Below are 14030 nucleotides of genomic sequence, written 5' to 3' on the forward strand. Positions count from 1 at the left end.
AGTGAAGTTGCATCTGCTTACAGGGGACATTCAGAAGAAATATGAATAATGGCAGAAATTCAGATGAGGGGACAGAAAGACAGGGTTGTAGCAGGAAAAGCAGATAACAGGAGGGTATAAAAGTGTATGCAGGACGCTGCTTTATTTTGCAGCTTCTTACATCTCCTATGAATTGTTGACTGGTTTCACCTCTCTTTACATCCCCTCAGTATAGAATTGGCACCCATTTATAGTCATTTTCACCAGCTGACCAATGTGTCACTTCTTCTGAAGTTGACTCTATAGCTGCTAAGATCATTTTGAAAGTGGGCTGGGGCATTACACTTCATTGGACCAATAAAACATGCTTTCCTTAGCCAAGGCAATCACTTTTCTTCTTTCAGAGACACACACATAACCTGGCCTGTGTGCCATAATAAACTATACGAAATATTCCAGTGAGAAGATATTGCACCCCTCACAAATTTTCCCCTGCAAAACAAACAAAAAAAAAGTCAAAACAAATAAAAATTGTCCCTCACCCAAATGGATTTTTTATCCCTGAAAATTGAAAAGCTCATGAACCACCATAAAGCACACTCGTGACCTAACTATTAGACAAGGAAGGATTGCAGACACTTTGGTGATGGCCAGCAATATAAAACCCTAAAATAGATAGATTTAAAAATATGGAGAATGGAGTTCACAACATTTGTAGTTTTCCTATGAAGGAAACTACTATTTTTTCAGTTGCCCCAGATCTGCTAATCAGATTGCTTAGATACTAACTGACTTTGGCTCCTCTCTAGTCGTGTAAGCACCAAATTCTGGTCTCATTTACACCCATAAAACCCCACTGAAATCAAGGGGCACTGAAGGGATGAAACTGAAATCAGATTCTATCCATTTATACTTCAAAAATGGAAGGATGGAGAGTGTCTCTTCACTCATATCAGTGTGAACGACTGTACAACTCATTAAAGAAAACTGATGCACTAACTGCTAGATGGAGAATTGGGCTGGCTGTTTGCCGCCTCGTGTGTGAGGGGCATGTACAACAATAGTTATTTGATGCATACCTGAGACACCACACTCCCTCCAACCCCCATGGGCCACTGTACTGCATTTGAAAAAAAAACGTGGCTCTCGGGGCAAAATAACAAAACACAAAAATCCGCAAATCAAATAAAAACTGACAAATAGGTTAGAAGGTGCTCAAGATGACCACTCAAGAATCAGTGTCAGACTCCAACCAGCCCTAGGTTTAAAAACAGAGAGAATTGAATACAGTGTCAGACCTCTTTTGAAATGTGTACAGCCAAACTCCTCTCCACTTTCCCTCTCTTTTTTTTTTCAGACTCCTTCTATACTAGCAACACACAGACTTGAAATTTCACAAAACACATTTTGCTGCAAGACACATCACATCACTGGAGGAAAAAAATTAAATGCATTAAAAATATGATACCTCTTCCTTCCACGTGTGTTGTTTTTCATCACGTAGGCCAACAAAGCACTGGATTTTTAGGGACAAATTCCATTAATTAATGTATTCAACAACCATTCAGTATTGGCAGCAGGGCCAGATATAGGGAAGGCGATCCAGACGACTGCCTGGGGTGCCGGGCTTGGGGGATGCCAGGTTCAGGGTGCTGTTTTTGTTATCAGCGACAAAAGGGAAAATAGAATGTTAGAAATAACACATTTTAGGTATTTCATATTTGCTTATATACGGCATGAATAAATAAATTTGCATGCCAGAATCTGCAAATCTGTATCTTCTTATATGACAGGGATAAATCATGTATGCAAATCATGCATCAAATTGTGAAATGGGTTACACATGCAATAAAAAAAGTAGGTATTCAAAAGCTTAACACATGGAGTGGAGTGGGCGCTGAAGATGCTCCTCGCCTGGGGTGCCATTTGATCTAGGACCAACCTTGATTGGCACCCTTGCCATACTGCTCTGGTTCCCCTGCTCATAGACCTTGACAGCTCCTCATTCTACCTGTCTCTATGCTTCCAACTCTCCCCCTCCTGCCAAAATTTTGAGGGACTTTCTAAGGTTTGTCAGTGAGAATCTCAATCTAAGAAACCTGGTAAGTTTTGTTCAGCGACTGCTCCCCTGTTGCAGACTAAAGGGAACTTCCCAAATAGAGAAGCGTCCTGCTACATAATGCAGCTATAAGTTCTGTTTGCCAGGCAACTTTGCCTGCAAGTGTCTCCCTGTCCATCCCAATTCATAGAACCATAGAAATGTAGGGCTGAAGGACCTTGAGAGGTCATCTAGTCCAGCCCCCTGCACCCAAGTTCGATAGAGCAGTGCTGAATAGAGCAGGACATTTATCTCCCGTGTCTTACATACGACACTCCTGTTAATGCACCCCAGAGTGATATTAGCCTTTTTTGCAACTGCATCACAGTTTTTTGGCTCATATTTAATTTTCCAATCCACCATAACCCCCAGAACCTTTTCAGCACTACTGCTACCTAGCCAGTTATTCCCCATTTTGTAGTTGTACATTTGATTTTTCTTTCCAAAGTGAAGTACTTTGCACCTGTCTCTACTAAATTTTATTTTGTTGATTTCAGACCAATTCTCCAATTTGTCGAATTCTTTTGAATTCCTGTTCCCCAAAGTGCTTGCAAGCCCTCCCAGATTTGTCATCTGCAAATGTTATCAGTATGTTCTCCACTCCGTTATCCCAGTCATTAATGAAAATGTTTAAAAGTACCGGACCTAGAACAACCCATTGCAGGACCCCACTAGATACATCCTCCCAATCTGAAAGCAAACCATTGATAACTACTCTTTGAGTGTGATCTTTCTACCGCTGTGCACCCACCTAATAGTAATTTAATCTAGATCACATTTCCCTAGTTTGCTGCATACCTCATCGTTAATAATAATACTTCTATAGCACTTCTCATCTGTATATTTCAGAGGGCTGAGGCTTGATGGGGAGGGCTCCGTGAGTGTGTTTGACTGGCAAAGGCATGTGAAACTGAGATTGATGTGGATGTTTTGTTGTCTTACTGGAGATTAATTTTTAGTGGTTGAGTTGATAAGAAATGTTCTTTAACAATCTGAGCTGTAATTCAACAAGGTTGTGTGTGCGGGGGGGGGGGGGAGCTGTTTGGTTGTTTTTTAATTGTGGGAATAGAGGACACTGTATCAAATGTGTTCCACTCGGACATAAGTCATCAAGATCCTTCTCTTTGTTGGAAGAAGAAAAAAAGAGCTATGCTTGCATTGTTGATATATCCCTCAGGAACCTATTACAAGTCTCTGATCTATGATACATTTGCATATTGATACAGTAGGATTTATTATATTTTAGGCTGATTTTCTGCATAGGACAACGCATCACGCTAATGCATAAAAGGACACCGTCAATGTGAAAATCATTTAATTGGAAATCCCCCCGCCTCCCGTTCTTACCAGGAGCCCCAGGGATTCCTTTAAGTGAAATCAAGGAGATGAAAAACATTTTGTTTCTCTTTTTGTCAGTCTGCTGACTTTGTGTGCTTTAGAGCACTTGGGCACAGATCCACAGAGGGACTTAGGTGCTGCAACACCTGGCTACTAGGCAACGTGAGCACTACAAGGTAGGGGGGTGTGACCCCCTGCCCGTGTACACATACTCGCACGAGCAGTCATCAAGCTAGTGTGGGTGTAAATAGCATCATAGCCTGGAATGTGACGTGCTGTACTGATGAAAAGTGCCAGGTGGTATTATTGTATGACATCAGTCTGGTCACAGTGCAGTGCTTGGGTGGGGAGAAGGGAAGCTCACGTGCCTGCTCTTGCGCACGCTCTGTGAGAAGGTGTTTACCAATAGCAGCAGCAGAGCTGAAACTGAAGAGACACTGGGCAGATCTGTGCACAGGGAAAGAAGAGGGTATAATTTTAGTTACAGTGTGTGTCCAATTGCACAGGCGTCGCCTTTCAGCTTTCCCGGAGGGTGCTGCACCCCTGCTGGTCCTCGAAGCCCCGCCCTCACTCCGCCCCTTCCCCCAAGGCTCCACCCCGCCTCTTCCGGCCCCCCGCTCCTCTGCCAAGCAGCTGATCAGCAGCAGGTGGGAGGTGCTGGGAGAGAGGGGAAGGAGCTGATCAGTGCGGCCCACCAAACAGCTGATTGGCGGGGGACTGGTGGGTGCTGAGCACCCACTATTTTTTTCCTGTGGGTGCTCCAGCCCCAGACCACCCATGGAGTCAGTGCCTATGTCTGGATGTAATAAATTCCTAAGTCTTTTGGAAATAGCATCTCCAGCCAATTGCCAGTTGTCTTGGGGTCACGTTTTCCTTTCCCCAGCCATGCAAATACCTAACTTAGCAGGCTCTGTGGGGAGCTGTGCAGGATTGGAGAGGGAATAAAATCACTACTGCAGCCTCTGCACAGCAGCTACTCTAGCCTAGGTGCTGCAATAGAAGCCGCTTCCACCACCCCATGAGGAGGTTCCTGGCTGCTGGATCTCATGGCCCTGCCCCAAGCCTGTGCTCCAGTGTTTCCATATGTTTCAGCCTATTCAGAGCCACCGTGGATACCACGATCTTGGTTCCCACTAGACACAGAATCCCATGTTATTCCAATTCAGCCCTGTCTTAGGGGCACTGTGGGGCTCCCATGCCTTGAGGAGCCTTTGTGCAGGCCATCCACCAAGGGGTGAACACCACTGACAGTGCAGGTCAGCCTGTAGAACTCCATATTCCCTTCAGGCTGATGGGTTGGCTGGCAAAGCTCTTTTCTCATGTTGAACCCTATTTACAGCATGCTGCCTGCAACACATAGCAAGTGACTCTCACAGGGTGAAATTCACCCCTGTACAAAGAGCCTCCATGCGCCTCAATTAAGGCCTGTTGTGAGAGACTCTGGAACTAGCCACAGCTATGGAGTTATTAAACCAGACAATTATTTCTAAAGTATATTTGGAAAATGCTGTGTTTTAATCTATACGTGTGGGGAGTGAGAACTCCAGTCCTTTAGCTCTCTCAGATTAAGCTGCAGCGATTCATTTTTGCTGTAAGGATGGAGTTTGATGCTTAATTTTGAGTGTCATGACTTTTGTCAGTCGCTGACATCCCCAAAGGAATTTTGGATTGAATTTCCCCCAAGGTGGTGGCATGATCTGGAAGACCCCATCTGGGGCCCTGCATGGCAGGTTGGCAGCATGTTGTGGCTGGGTTGAGGGGAGGAGCTGATGGCTGGAGTAACTTTTGCCCACACTAGAGGAGGATCACAGCAAATTTATTGGCTACTGTAGCCTCTTGGGCGCAGGAGCAGGCATGGAGCATCCACAAAGCTTTGTGGAAAGATTCCTTCCATCCCAGTTTCCCTCCGGGGTCACAGTGCTTTACCACCCAAACGTTGCAATGCCATATGCTCTCTCAGACTCCTCGCCTGCATAACAAACTCCTTTTCACTTCCAGCATACATCCACCCACCGTACAAACAACTCCATTCAAGCCACAGCTGAAATCCAGCTAAAGAGTTTGAGTCTGCCCCGTTGCTGAAATAGTACATGTTTGGTGAGGACCTGAGTAAAATTAAGGGTTTAAGTGAAGAGATTTAAACTTTGCCATAAGTGTAAAACTTCAACGCAACCTGATCCTGTGGAGCTGCCAGGGCATCTTCCCAATACTTATCCAAGGGACAAGTGTAGCACTTTCAGCTGTCACACAAAAAAACCCAGAAGTGGCTTTGGCCATCCCTCTTAAGCCTGGTCTGTACTATTGAGATAAATTAGTTTTATCTAATTAGTTTTGTTCCCTTAAGTTATGTAACTTAAGTTGACGTAGCTTAGATCGGATTACTGCGGTGTCTACACTGCGCTATGTCAATGGGAGAGCATCTCCTGTCGACATAGCTTCCACCTCTTGGGGAGGGGGAGTACTGAAGTTGACGGGAGAGCACTCTGCCATTGACTTATCATGTCTTCACCAGACCCACTAAATCGACACCATCAATTGCAGTAGCACTGATTTAGCTGGTAGGGAAGACAAGCCCTTAGTGAGCTAACTGATCTGTAAGCCAGGGAGAAACTGGTCTGGAGGTGTCTTCCTGTAAAGTAGAGTGACCAGATGAGAGGAAGAAAATATCGGGATGGGGGGGGGTCGCAAAAAAAAAAGCCGAGTGCTGCCGGCGGAGCAGGAGAGAAAAAAATCTCAAACGTCTCTTCTGTGTACCCTCAAGCGGAGCCTTCTGCCTCCCCTGCCAAACGTCCCACCCCAGGAGTAGCAACCCTCCCCCCCTGGCTGCACAGCTGGGGGTTCTTCGGGGCCACAGGCACTGGCTGGACGTCTAGTTTCCTTCGGCCTCCCCCGCATCTGTCCTAGCAGCTTGGCCCAAGGCCTCTCTCCGTTCTGCCTTCGTCGGCTCAGCCCAGCGCCTGGCCCTCAGGCAGCCTGTCCAGAGCCGTCCCTGCCGCAAAGCGGACATGTGGTTACCACAGGGCTTCTCTGGGGTCTGCCCCCCAGAGCTCCCCGCGGCCTCACACTCTCGGGAGCTGGTGACATTACCGTGGGGCTCTGCTATGGCCCCACGCCGTGCCCAGGAGCCGCTGGAGCACAGATGGCCCCGCCCTGCGCCCCCCCCCATGGCGTGCAAGGCTCTTGGCAAAGTCCTACGAGCGAGGTGCGGGAACCGGCGGCTCCCCACCGGCCACGGCGTCACTTCCGGCCGAGCGTCCAGTAGTAACCCCTTCCAGATCCGGCAGGTGAGGCCAACTCGTGCCGGCTGAGCAGGAGAGAGGGGAAAAAAAAAGCCGAGTGCTGCCGGCGAAGCAAATATCGGAACAAAATGCGTCCCGACCAAAGATTGGTTGGGTCGGGATGCAGGACAAACACTTAAATATCGGGATGATCCTGTTTTTATCGGGATGTCTGGTCACCCTACTTTAAAGGCAGTAGCAAAACTCTCAATGGGACTTCAGTGTGTGGGGGATCAGGCCCTTGTTCCCTTCATTAGATGCCCTGTACTAAAACAGCACAAAAGTCAAATAGAAAGAATAGCGTTCTGTTTGATTCTAGTACAGTTAAAACCAGTCCCTAGAAATTCATGCTGTCATCACTACCCCTATCACTGGCTCTCAGACACTTTGTCAAATGCAGGGAGCAGGTGCAGCCCCCATGGAAGTTGCTATGCCAAATTCAGCAGTGGAATAAAGGATGGCGCCAGTTACATGCTGGGTGTCAATTGGTCATAAACAGGTGGGTAAGTGGCAAAGCAGTGAAATTTGCACCCATTTGTCACTCAGCAAATGTGGAAAGCTGAGGGAGAGAGAGTTCAGCAGGAAAACCAGCCAACAGCAGAGTAAGATAAAACTGGTGTACTTCCCCCTCCCCCAACCCCGGCTCTCCCCTCCCACACAAACCACCCCCGCATGCCTGATGCAGGGATTACTGGGGGAAGGTCTGTGAGCTGTGTTATGTAGGAGGTCAGACTAGATGATTATGATGGTCCCTTTTGGCTTTTAAAATGTCTGAAGTCATGAAATATATACCTGGTCTATGTCCCCTGGGCCTCCGAGAGAGCTGCACCTGCTTCTCGCAGGACTCGGTTTGGTCCCCATCGTGATTTTCTTTACTCCAGGGTTATGCCAACTTTAGCTGCCCTAACCAGTGCTGCGCGCCTGAGAGGGACAGTCTGCACAGACGGAGGTTGTGTATAGTCAGCAATCAGCAGTGATTAGTACCAGTGATGGTTCCAAGAGCCCAAGGACTCCCGTTGTGCTCTGTCCCATGCCGGAGGCACAGGGAGTGGACAAGGCTCCTGCACCCTTGCATGCCCATGTAGAGGTTTGAGCAGCATTTGGTCCCAGATTAGGGACTATCTGAACGTTTTCACGTTATTACATAAACCTGCTTCCTTTGAGAGCTTTCTCATTTAAAACGACAGTATAGTTACACTCAGTTAATACAGGGGCAAATCCTGAGTTTCTTAACTAGTTTTCACTTGGCCATTACATAGGGAAACTTCCCACTGAACAACTGAGTAAGGCCATAAAGATTTGACCAGAGACGACATTTTCAGCACAAAAGGAGCATTTTATTATTCCCATCATGCTCGGGCTCTCCTAGAACATCTCATGTATTATTCTTTTAACACTCTTCTGTTAAAGGGACCCTGTAGGATGAGGACATCTTTAAACAATTTTGTTCTAAAAATCTGCATTTTCTTACTATGGTTACTCGGAGTGTAACCGTGACTGCGAGCCCAGCTAATGTAATTTTGCCCCACGCTTTCTCTTTATGCTATATGGTGCTCTAACATGCTGGGATGCACTAACCTCTCCACTAAATAAAAGTTTAGCTATTTAATGAATGACAGATTTCTAAGGATCAGTGCTGCTGTGATCTCTGCAAACCGGAGCTAGGCAGGTGTAAGCTCTGAGTGTCCTTTCCTCTTCACTCCCCATTCCTGCCATCACCATGTTCATTTGCTTGTGTGTTATCCCCCCATTCTCTGTTCTTGTGTCTATTACATTGTAACCTCTCTGGGATAGGCACTGTGCCGCCGCCTTTCTTTAGACATTATCCTGCAGTGTGAGACTCCAATCCTCATTTGCGCCGCTGGGCACTTTCAATATACATCATGATGATAATCATAGAATATCAGGGTTGGAAGGGACCTCAGGAGGTCATCCAGTCCAACCCCCTGCTCAAAGCAATAATGAATGAATCAGGTGCTAATCACTTTCCCTATTCAGTTGTCAATTAATATCGAAACATCCTTTTCTGATCCTACCATCATTTTTATAACTTGAGTCAAAGAACTATTAGAGGTCCCCCAGCACAATCTGTTGCCATAATGTTAGTGACATAATCTAGGGGACAGATGTTTGATTGCATTCATCAGACAGATGAATATTTAATTAAACAAGCAAATGTCTTTCTCAAGGTGTAATTCTGTTTGTTATTTAGAACTTATGAGCTCTGAAAGGTGAGCAGGTTTTGTTGACAAAAGGGAAGTAGTTGTGAATGCTTGGCAAGCAGGACGTTCATCATTCAGAGAAGGAAGTGTCTTGCATTACTTAACAGTATCCTCCAGGTGATGAAGCTGTGTTGCTGTGCTTCAGAAGCAGTTCCCTTGAGTCCGCTTTGACTTGATGGTTAAAACCTCCAGTGCAAAGGGCCTTCATGAAGGGGCAGATGGCAAGCTAGAAAGTGGAATTAAATTAAGAGATCTTGGGCCTACACCCAGGATGAAAAACAATCAGAGGGGGAGAAGAAATAACCAAAGTGTTGATGACTTGGGCCAATTTATAAAATGGCTGCTACAAATTTTGCATGTGCACCTGTGGTATCTGGAAAACATGTATTTGTGCATGTGCAAATAGGGACTTAGGTGCACAATTACCTGTTTTGCATGCAAAAATTCCAATTTGCATGTGCAAATACAGGGTTTGCATGCACACTCGGTGTGTCCACATTTTGCAGGCACAATTCAGGGAGCCATTTTAGAAAATATGGCTCTTTTTGTCACAAGATTAAAATTCTCTAATCTATCTCTCTTAATAGCAGGAATAGCAGAGGAACATAATATATCACAAATAGAAGAGTAAATACATAAAATATGTTAGATACAGTACAATTTTGATGTGACACCAGGATTTCTCTTCTCTGTGGAACAACCCAGATAAGGTTGTTATATCTAAGTCAGTGTACGCACATATAAAACTTGGTGCGGTAAAATATCTTATTTTTTGTAATATGCTATGCACTTTACAGGCATGCAATAAGATGGATCCCCCTCCCTTGGAAAAGTTACGGTATAAACAGACAAAATTACAAAAGAGTGAGGAAGGAAGCAGAATTGGGGCAAAGTAAATAATGGGGAATGGGAATGGAGTGGGAGGTTGGGGAAGGGATGTGCAAAAAGATTAAAGAGTTGCCTGAGTGACACAGTGTGCATCATGTTATATTTGGAACCATCCATTCATTAGTTTATTGATCTAATGTATTTTGATGATTTGTAGTAATGTGCTGTAAGTATGATAAATTGTTCTGAAGTATATTGTAATAGGGAAAAATACAACCTCCGTCCAAAGCCAGAACTATATTGAACAGCAACTAGATAAGGAAACAAGGTTATTTATCAGAAAGTCTCCAGTGTAAAAGAGCAAATGTATGTATAGATCTGTGCATTGTCACTCTCACTAGGAATCTGTGGTGAGAATCCAGGCTGAGGTTTATGTGATGCTATGTTTGTTGTTTTCAGCATCTAATAATCACCCCATTCTATTCAGATCAGATCTCTATTATCAACACTTTGTTTCTATCACCTCACTTAGGCAATCTATAAGATGGTTTCTTCAGTAATGAAGATGCCAGAAGATGAGTCAACACCAGAGAAAAGGACAGAGAAAATCTTCCGTCAGATGGACACCAATCGAGATGGTAGGAATCTTAGGCATTTCCCTTTAACACTCTCTACTCTGCAGTTACTGACAGCTGGCTTTCCATCGAAGAGCTAGACTGATTGAGGAAGTAGAGAGAGATCACTCTGATGTCGACAGTCAGTAGTTTCAGAGGGGTAGCCGTGTTAGTCTGTATCAGCAAAAACAACAAGGAGTCCTTGTGGCACCTTAGAGACTAACAAATTTATTTGCGCATAAGCTTTCGTGGGCTAGAATTTAAAGCAGTGACTCCTTCTATGGCCTTGGGGAAGTCACTTAGGACTTGATTATGCTCTAGCTCTGCTGACTTCAGTGCTCTGGATTCTGCCAGTACAACTGAAAGCAGAACTGGCCCTTTAACCTGTCTGCTGCAGTTTCTCCATTTACCTAACTCACAAAAGGTTTGAGGAGGGTTTATTAGTTAATGTTTATAAAATGCCTTGAAGATGAAAGCATGAAGGGCTAGATCACAAAGGGACTTAGATGTTGTAACCCCTAACTTCTAGGCTGCCTAGTGGAAACCTCAGCCTCAGATTAGGTGCCCAGGCTCCCATATAGCACATGGGGAAAGTTAGGCACATAAGAGAGGGATCTTCTGAAGCCAGCAAGCTGAGCAGGGTGCTGCCTAAACTACCCAGGAGTGAAATGCAGAAGAAAGGGGGGGGGGCTTTGGGCAAAGATCATGCGCTCTAGGCACCAGACTGATGAGCTGGAGGAAGATGCCTATCTCTGCTCAGGATTCTCAGCCATAAAAACCTCTCCTGGAGTTAGATGCCTAAACCAGGTCAGCCCTTTCTTGTGAAAACACACAGACAGAAAGAAACCCACTCAGTTATAGCCCTTAGCCAGGGCATGCACCTAGGATGTGGGAGACTCAGACTCTTTGGAGCAGGGACATGAACTCAGGTCTCCATGCGAGGGCCCTAACCACCAGGCTGCGGGGTATTCTAGGGCAGGTCTTGCGCTGTCTCCCTTGTTGAAGCTGTTTTGCTTGGTATAAATAATTAAATAGTCAGTGGAGCAGGCACTTGAAGAGGACACTCCCACATCCCAGGTGAGCCCCTAACCACTGGACTATAGAGTCAGTCTCTTGCTGTCTTTTTCTCTGGCCCAATCAATGTTTAATTATTTGTAGAACACTTAATCCAGGAGGGTTAGAGCGATCCCCCTGAGCAGGGCCGTCCCTACCCATACGCAAAGGACACAGCTGCATAGAGCACCTTGCGCAGCTGCGTACTGCTCCAGCCCCAGGCCCGCCCCTGCCTGCCCCTGCTCCGCCCCACTCCACCCCTTCCCCAAAGCCCCGCCCCTTTCCCGCCCTCACCCCACTTCTTCCCTCCCCAGCCTCGCCCCCGCTCCACCCCTTCCCCAAAGCCCCGGCCCTGCTCCTCCTCAGCCCTGCCCCCACTCCCCTGAGGATTGCAGCAGGGCTGGGTCTGCACTCACCAGTAGCGGGAAGTGCAGCGACCCGGCCCCAGCTGCGCTGCCAGTGAATGCTGGGGGGCAGTTCCCCCTGTCCCCCAAATCAGCCCTCCCCTCCCCCCCCGTGGAGGGGCTGCGTAGGGCCCCAAAATAGCTAGGGATGGCCCTGCCCCTGAGTACCAAGAGCCTGCTCCTTTCAAGCCCTCCTGGAATGTGGGTGCTGTGAGTTCAAGTCAGGCAGAGGGTTTCCCACATCCCAGGTGAGTGCTCTGGGCTATTGGGTGTTCTGGACACATGACCAATTCCCTGCCTGCTCACCCCCAGCTATCTTTCACCCAAGGCTCAAGCTGGTAGGCATGCTGTAAGAACAGGATCAGGTCCTACAAGCAAAATAGGTGGGGGAGACACCTAGTTTGAGAATCCTGCTGGAGCTTTGGTATGCACTGTGAGGCAGTGTCAGGACTTGGGCAGCTTTGTGTGTGCCTGCCAGGCTGAACCTAGGTGCCTGCAGGGCTAGGCTGCATCTGAGCCTTGTTGAGCCACTGGCAGCTACAGTAGTATAGAAACAGCCTTCAAACCATCTTTGTTATGCTGGAGAACCAGCACAGCAAAACACACACTCTGCATTGGTGTAAATAATTGTACAAGGTGAAGGAAAGTGAAGACTCCAAGGTATGAAATCTCTTGGGGATCTCTCTCACATCAGTATACACAGTCCCTTTGTGCTAAAATAACCCTCTGTATGTTGTTAGCAGCTGAGTAAAAAAAAATCATTATAAAGCAATAAAGAATGAAAAGCCATTACTTATTGGAAAAGTGTCTCTTCTAGAGTCAAGTGTCAGAGGGGTAGCCGTGTTAGTCTGGTTCTGTAGAAGCAGCAAAGAATCCTGTGGCACCTTATAGACTAACAGACGTTTTGCAGCATGAGCTTTCGTGGGTGAATACTTCTTGCATCCGAAGAAGTGGGTATTCACCCACGAAAGCTCATGCTGCAAAACGTCTGTTAGTCTATAAGGTGCCACAGGATTCTTTGCTGCTTCTTCTAGAGTCTTTTCTGTTTAACTCATGTCATTGCCTTATTGTAAATATAATACTAATGTTTACTTTCTTCTGTACAGTCTTGCTTAGCAGACATCTACAGCTTTCAGGCAGTTCTGCAACATCCATCTTGCAAGGAGGGGGAAAAAAGATTTAATTTATCTCCGCTAATTATACAACTAACCAAGAGGCTGTGTGAAAACTGACGGCCTTATCTTATGTTTCAGATTTCAGAATTTCAGGGTTTAGTTTTGTTTTAAAGAAAGGAAATTAACAGAATACCATAGCTATGGAAATGTAACCTCATTAAACTGAAGTGAAATAGTTCTAAAATTGGTCAGACTTTTTAAAGGGGACTTGATGCTGCAGAATTGTTGCTTAGAAACCTATGTTCTGATTTTTCGTTTAATTAAATTTGCAGAAGTGTTTGCAAAAGGGAAGTCATGTACCCAACATTTCATGGAGAGAGGTGTGCTGTACATTTGGTCTGTGGTTGGATTTGAAGTGGTTTTTTTTTTTTAATCTTTGTGTTAGATCTTAAACAGCTAAGTTTAAGTGGTTCTTTAAAAAAAAAAAGTACATCAGGCTTAGACAGTATTACTTTTTTCATCTTCACAGCACTTTACAGACACTGAATATGGCTCCCCACAAAACCTTGTAAAGTTAGCAGATTAATTTAGAGTAAATATTGTCACTGTTTTTCAGATGGGAGACCCTCTATTGTAGGCTTTTGTACAGGTGCTCGTCATTGTGGAGACTTTCAGTGTGAGACATGGGTTTAGAACCCAGGTGTGCCTGGCTCCTTAGACCACTGCGCCTTGCCACTCTAATAGACAGACTAGGGCTGGGGTATTCAAAGGAGCCTAAGGAAGTTTGGTGGGAACTAAGCCACTATCTCCCTTTAGTCTCCTTTAAAATTCCCTGTCTAACAGGCTAGCTGGCTCTGGAAGACTGTTGAATTAGGAGCTTTGATCAAGCGTGTTAGGAATATCATTGTTTTGGGGAAAATGGTAGTATAGTAGAACCTCAGAGTTGCGAACACCTCGGGAATGGAGGTTGTTCATAACTCTGAACAAAACGTTATGGTTTTTTTCCCCAAAAGTTTACAACTGAACATTAATTTAATACAGCTTTGAAACTTTCCTATGCAGAAGGAAAATGCTGCTTTTAACCATTTGAATTAAAATGAA

The 14030-nt window shown here is 45.6% G+C and overlaps 1 protein-coding gene across 6 annotated transcripts in view; it reads left to right on the top strand.

Moving 5' to 3' along the window:
* The window catches only part of NCALD (neurocalcin delta), a 233307-nt gene that overhangs the window by 210592 nt on the left and 8685 nt on the right, over positions 1-14030 (top strand). For all 6 annotated transcript variants that reach the window (XM_045005099.1, XM_045005096.1, XM_045005095.1 and 3 more), the window contains one exon: positions 10276-10381. In XM_045005099.1, coding sequence (XP_044861034.1) covers positions 10276-10381 — 106 coding nt within the window. The remainder of the gene's footprint in view (positions 1-10275; positions 10382-14030) is intronic.

Source organism: Mauremys mutica, chromosome 2 (assembly GCF_020497125.1).
Source record: "Mauremys mutica isolate MM-2020 ecotype Southern chromosome 2, ASM2049712v1, whole genome shotgun sequence".
Classification (NCBI taxonomy): Eukaryota; Metazoa; Chordata; order Testudines; family Geoemydidae; genus Mauremys; species Mauremys mutica.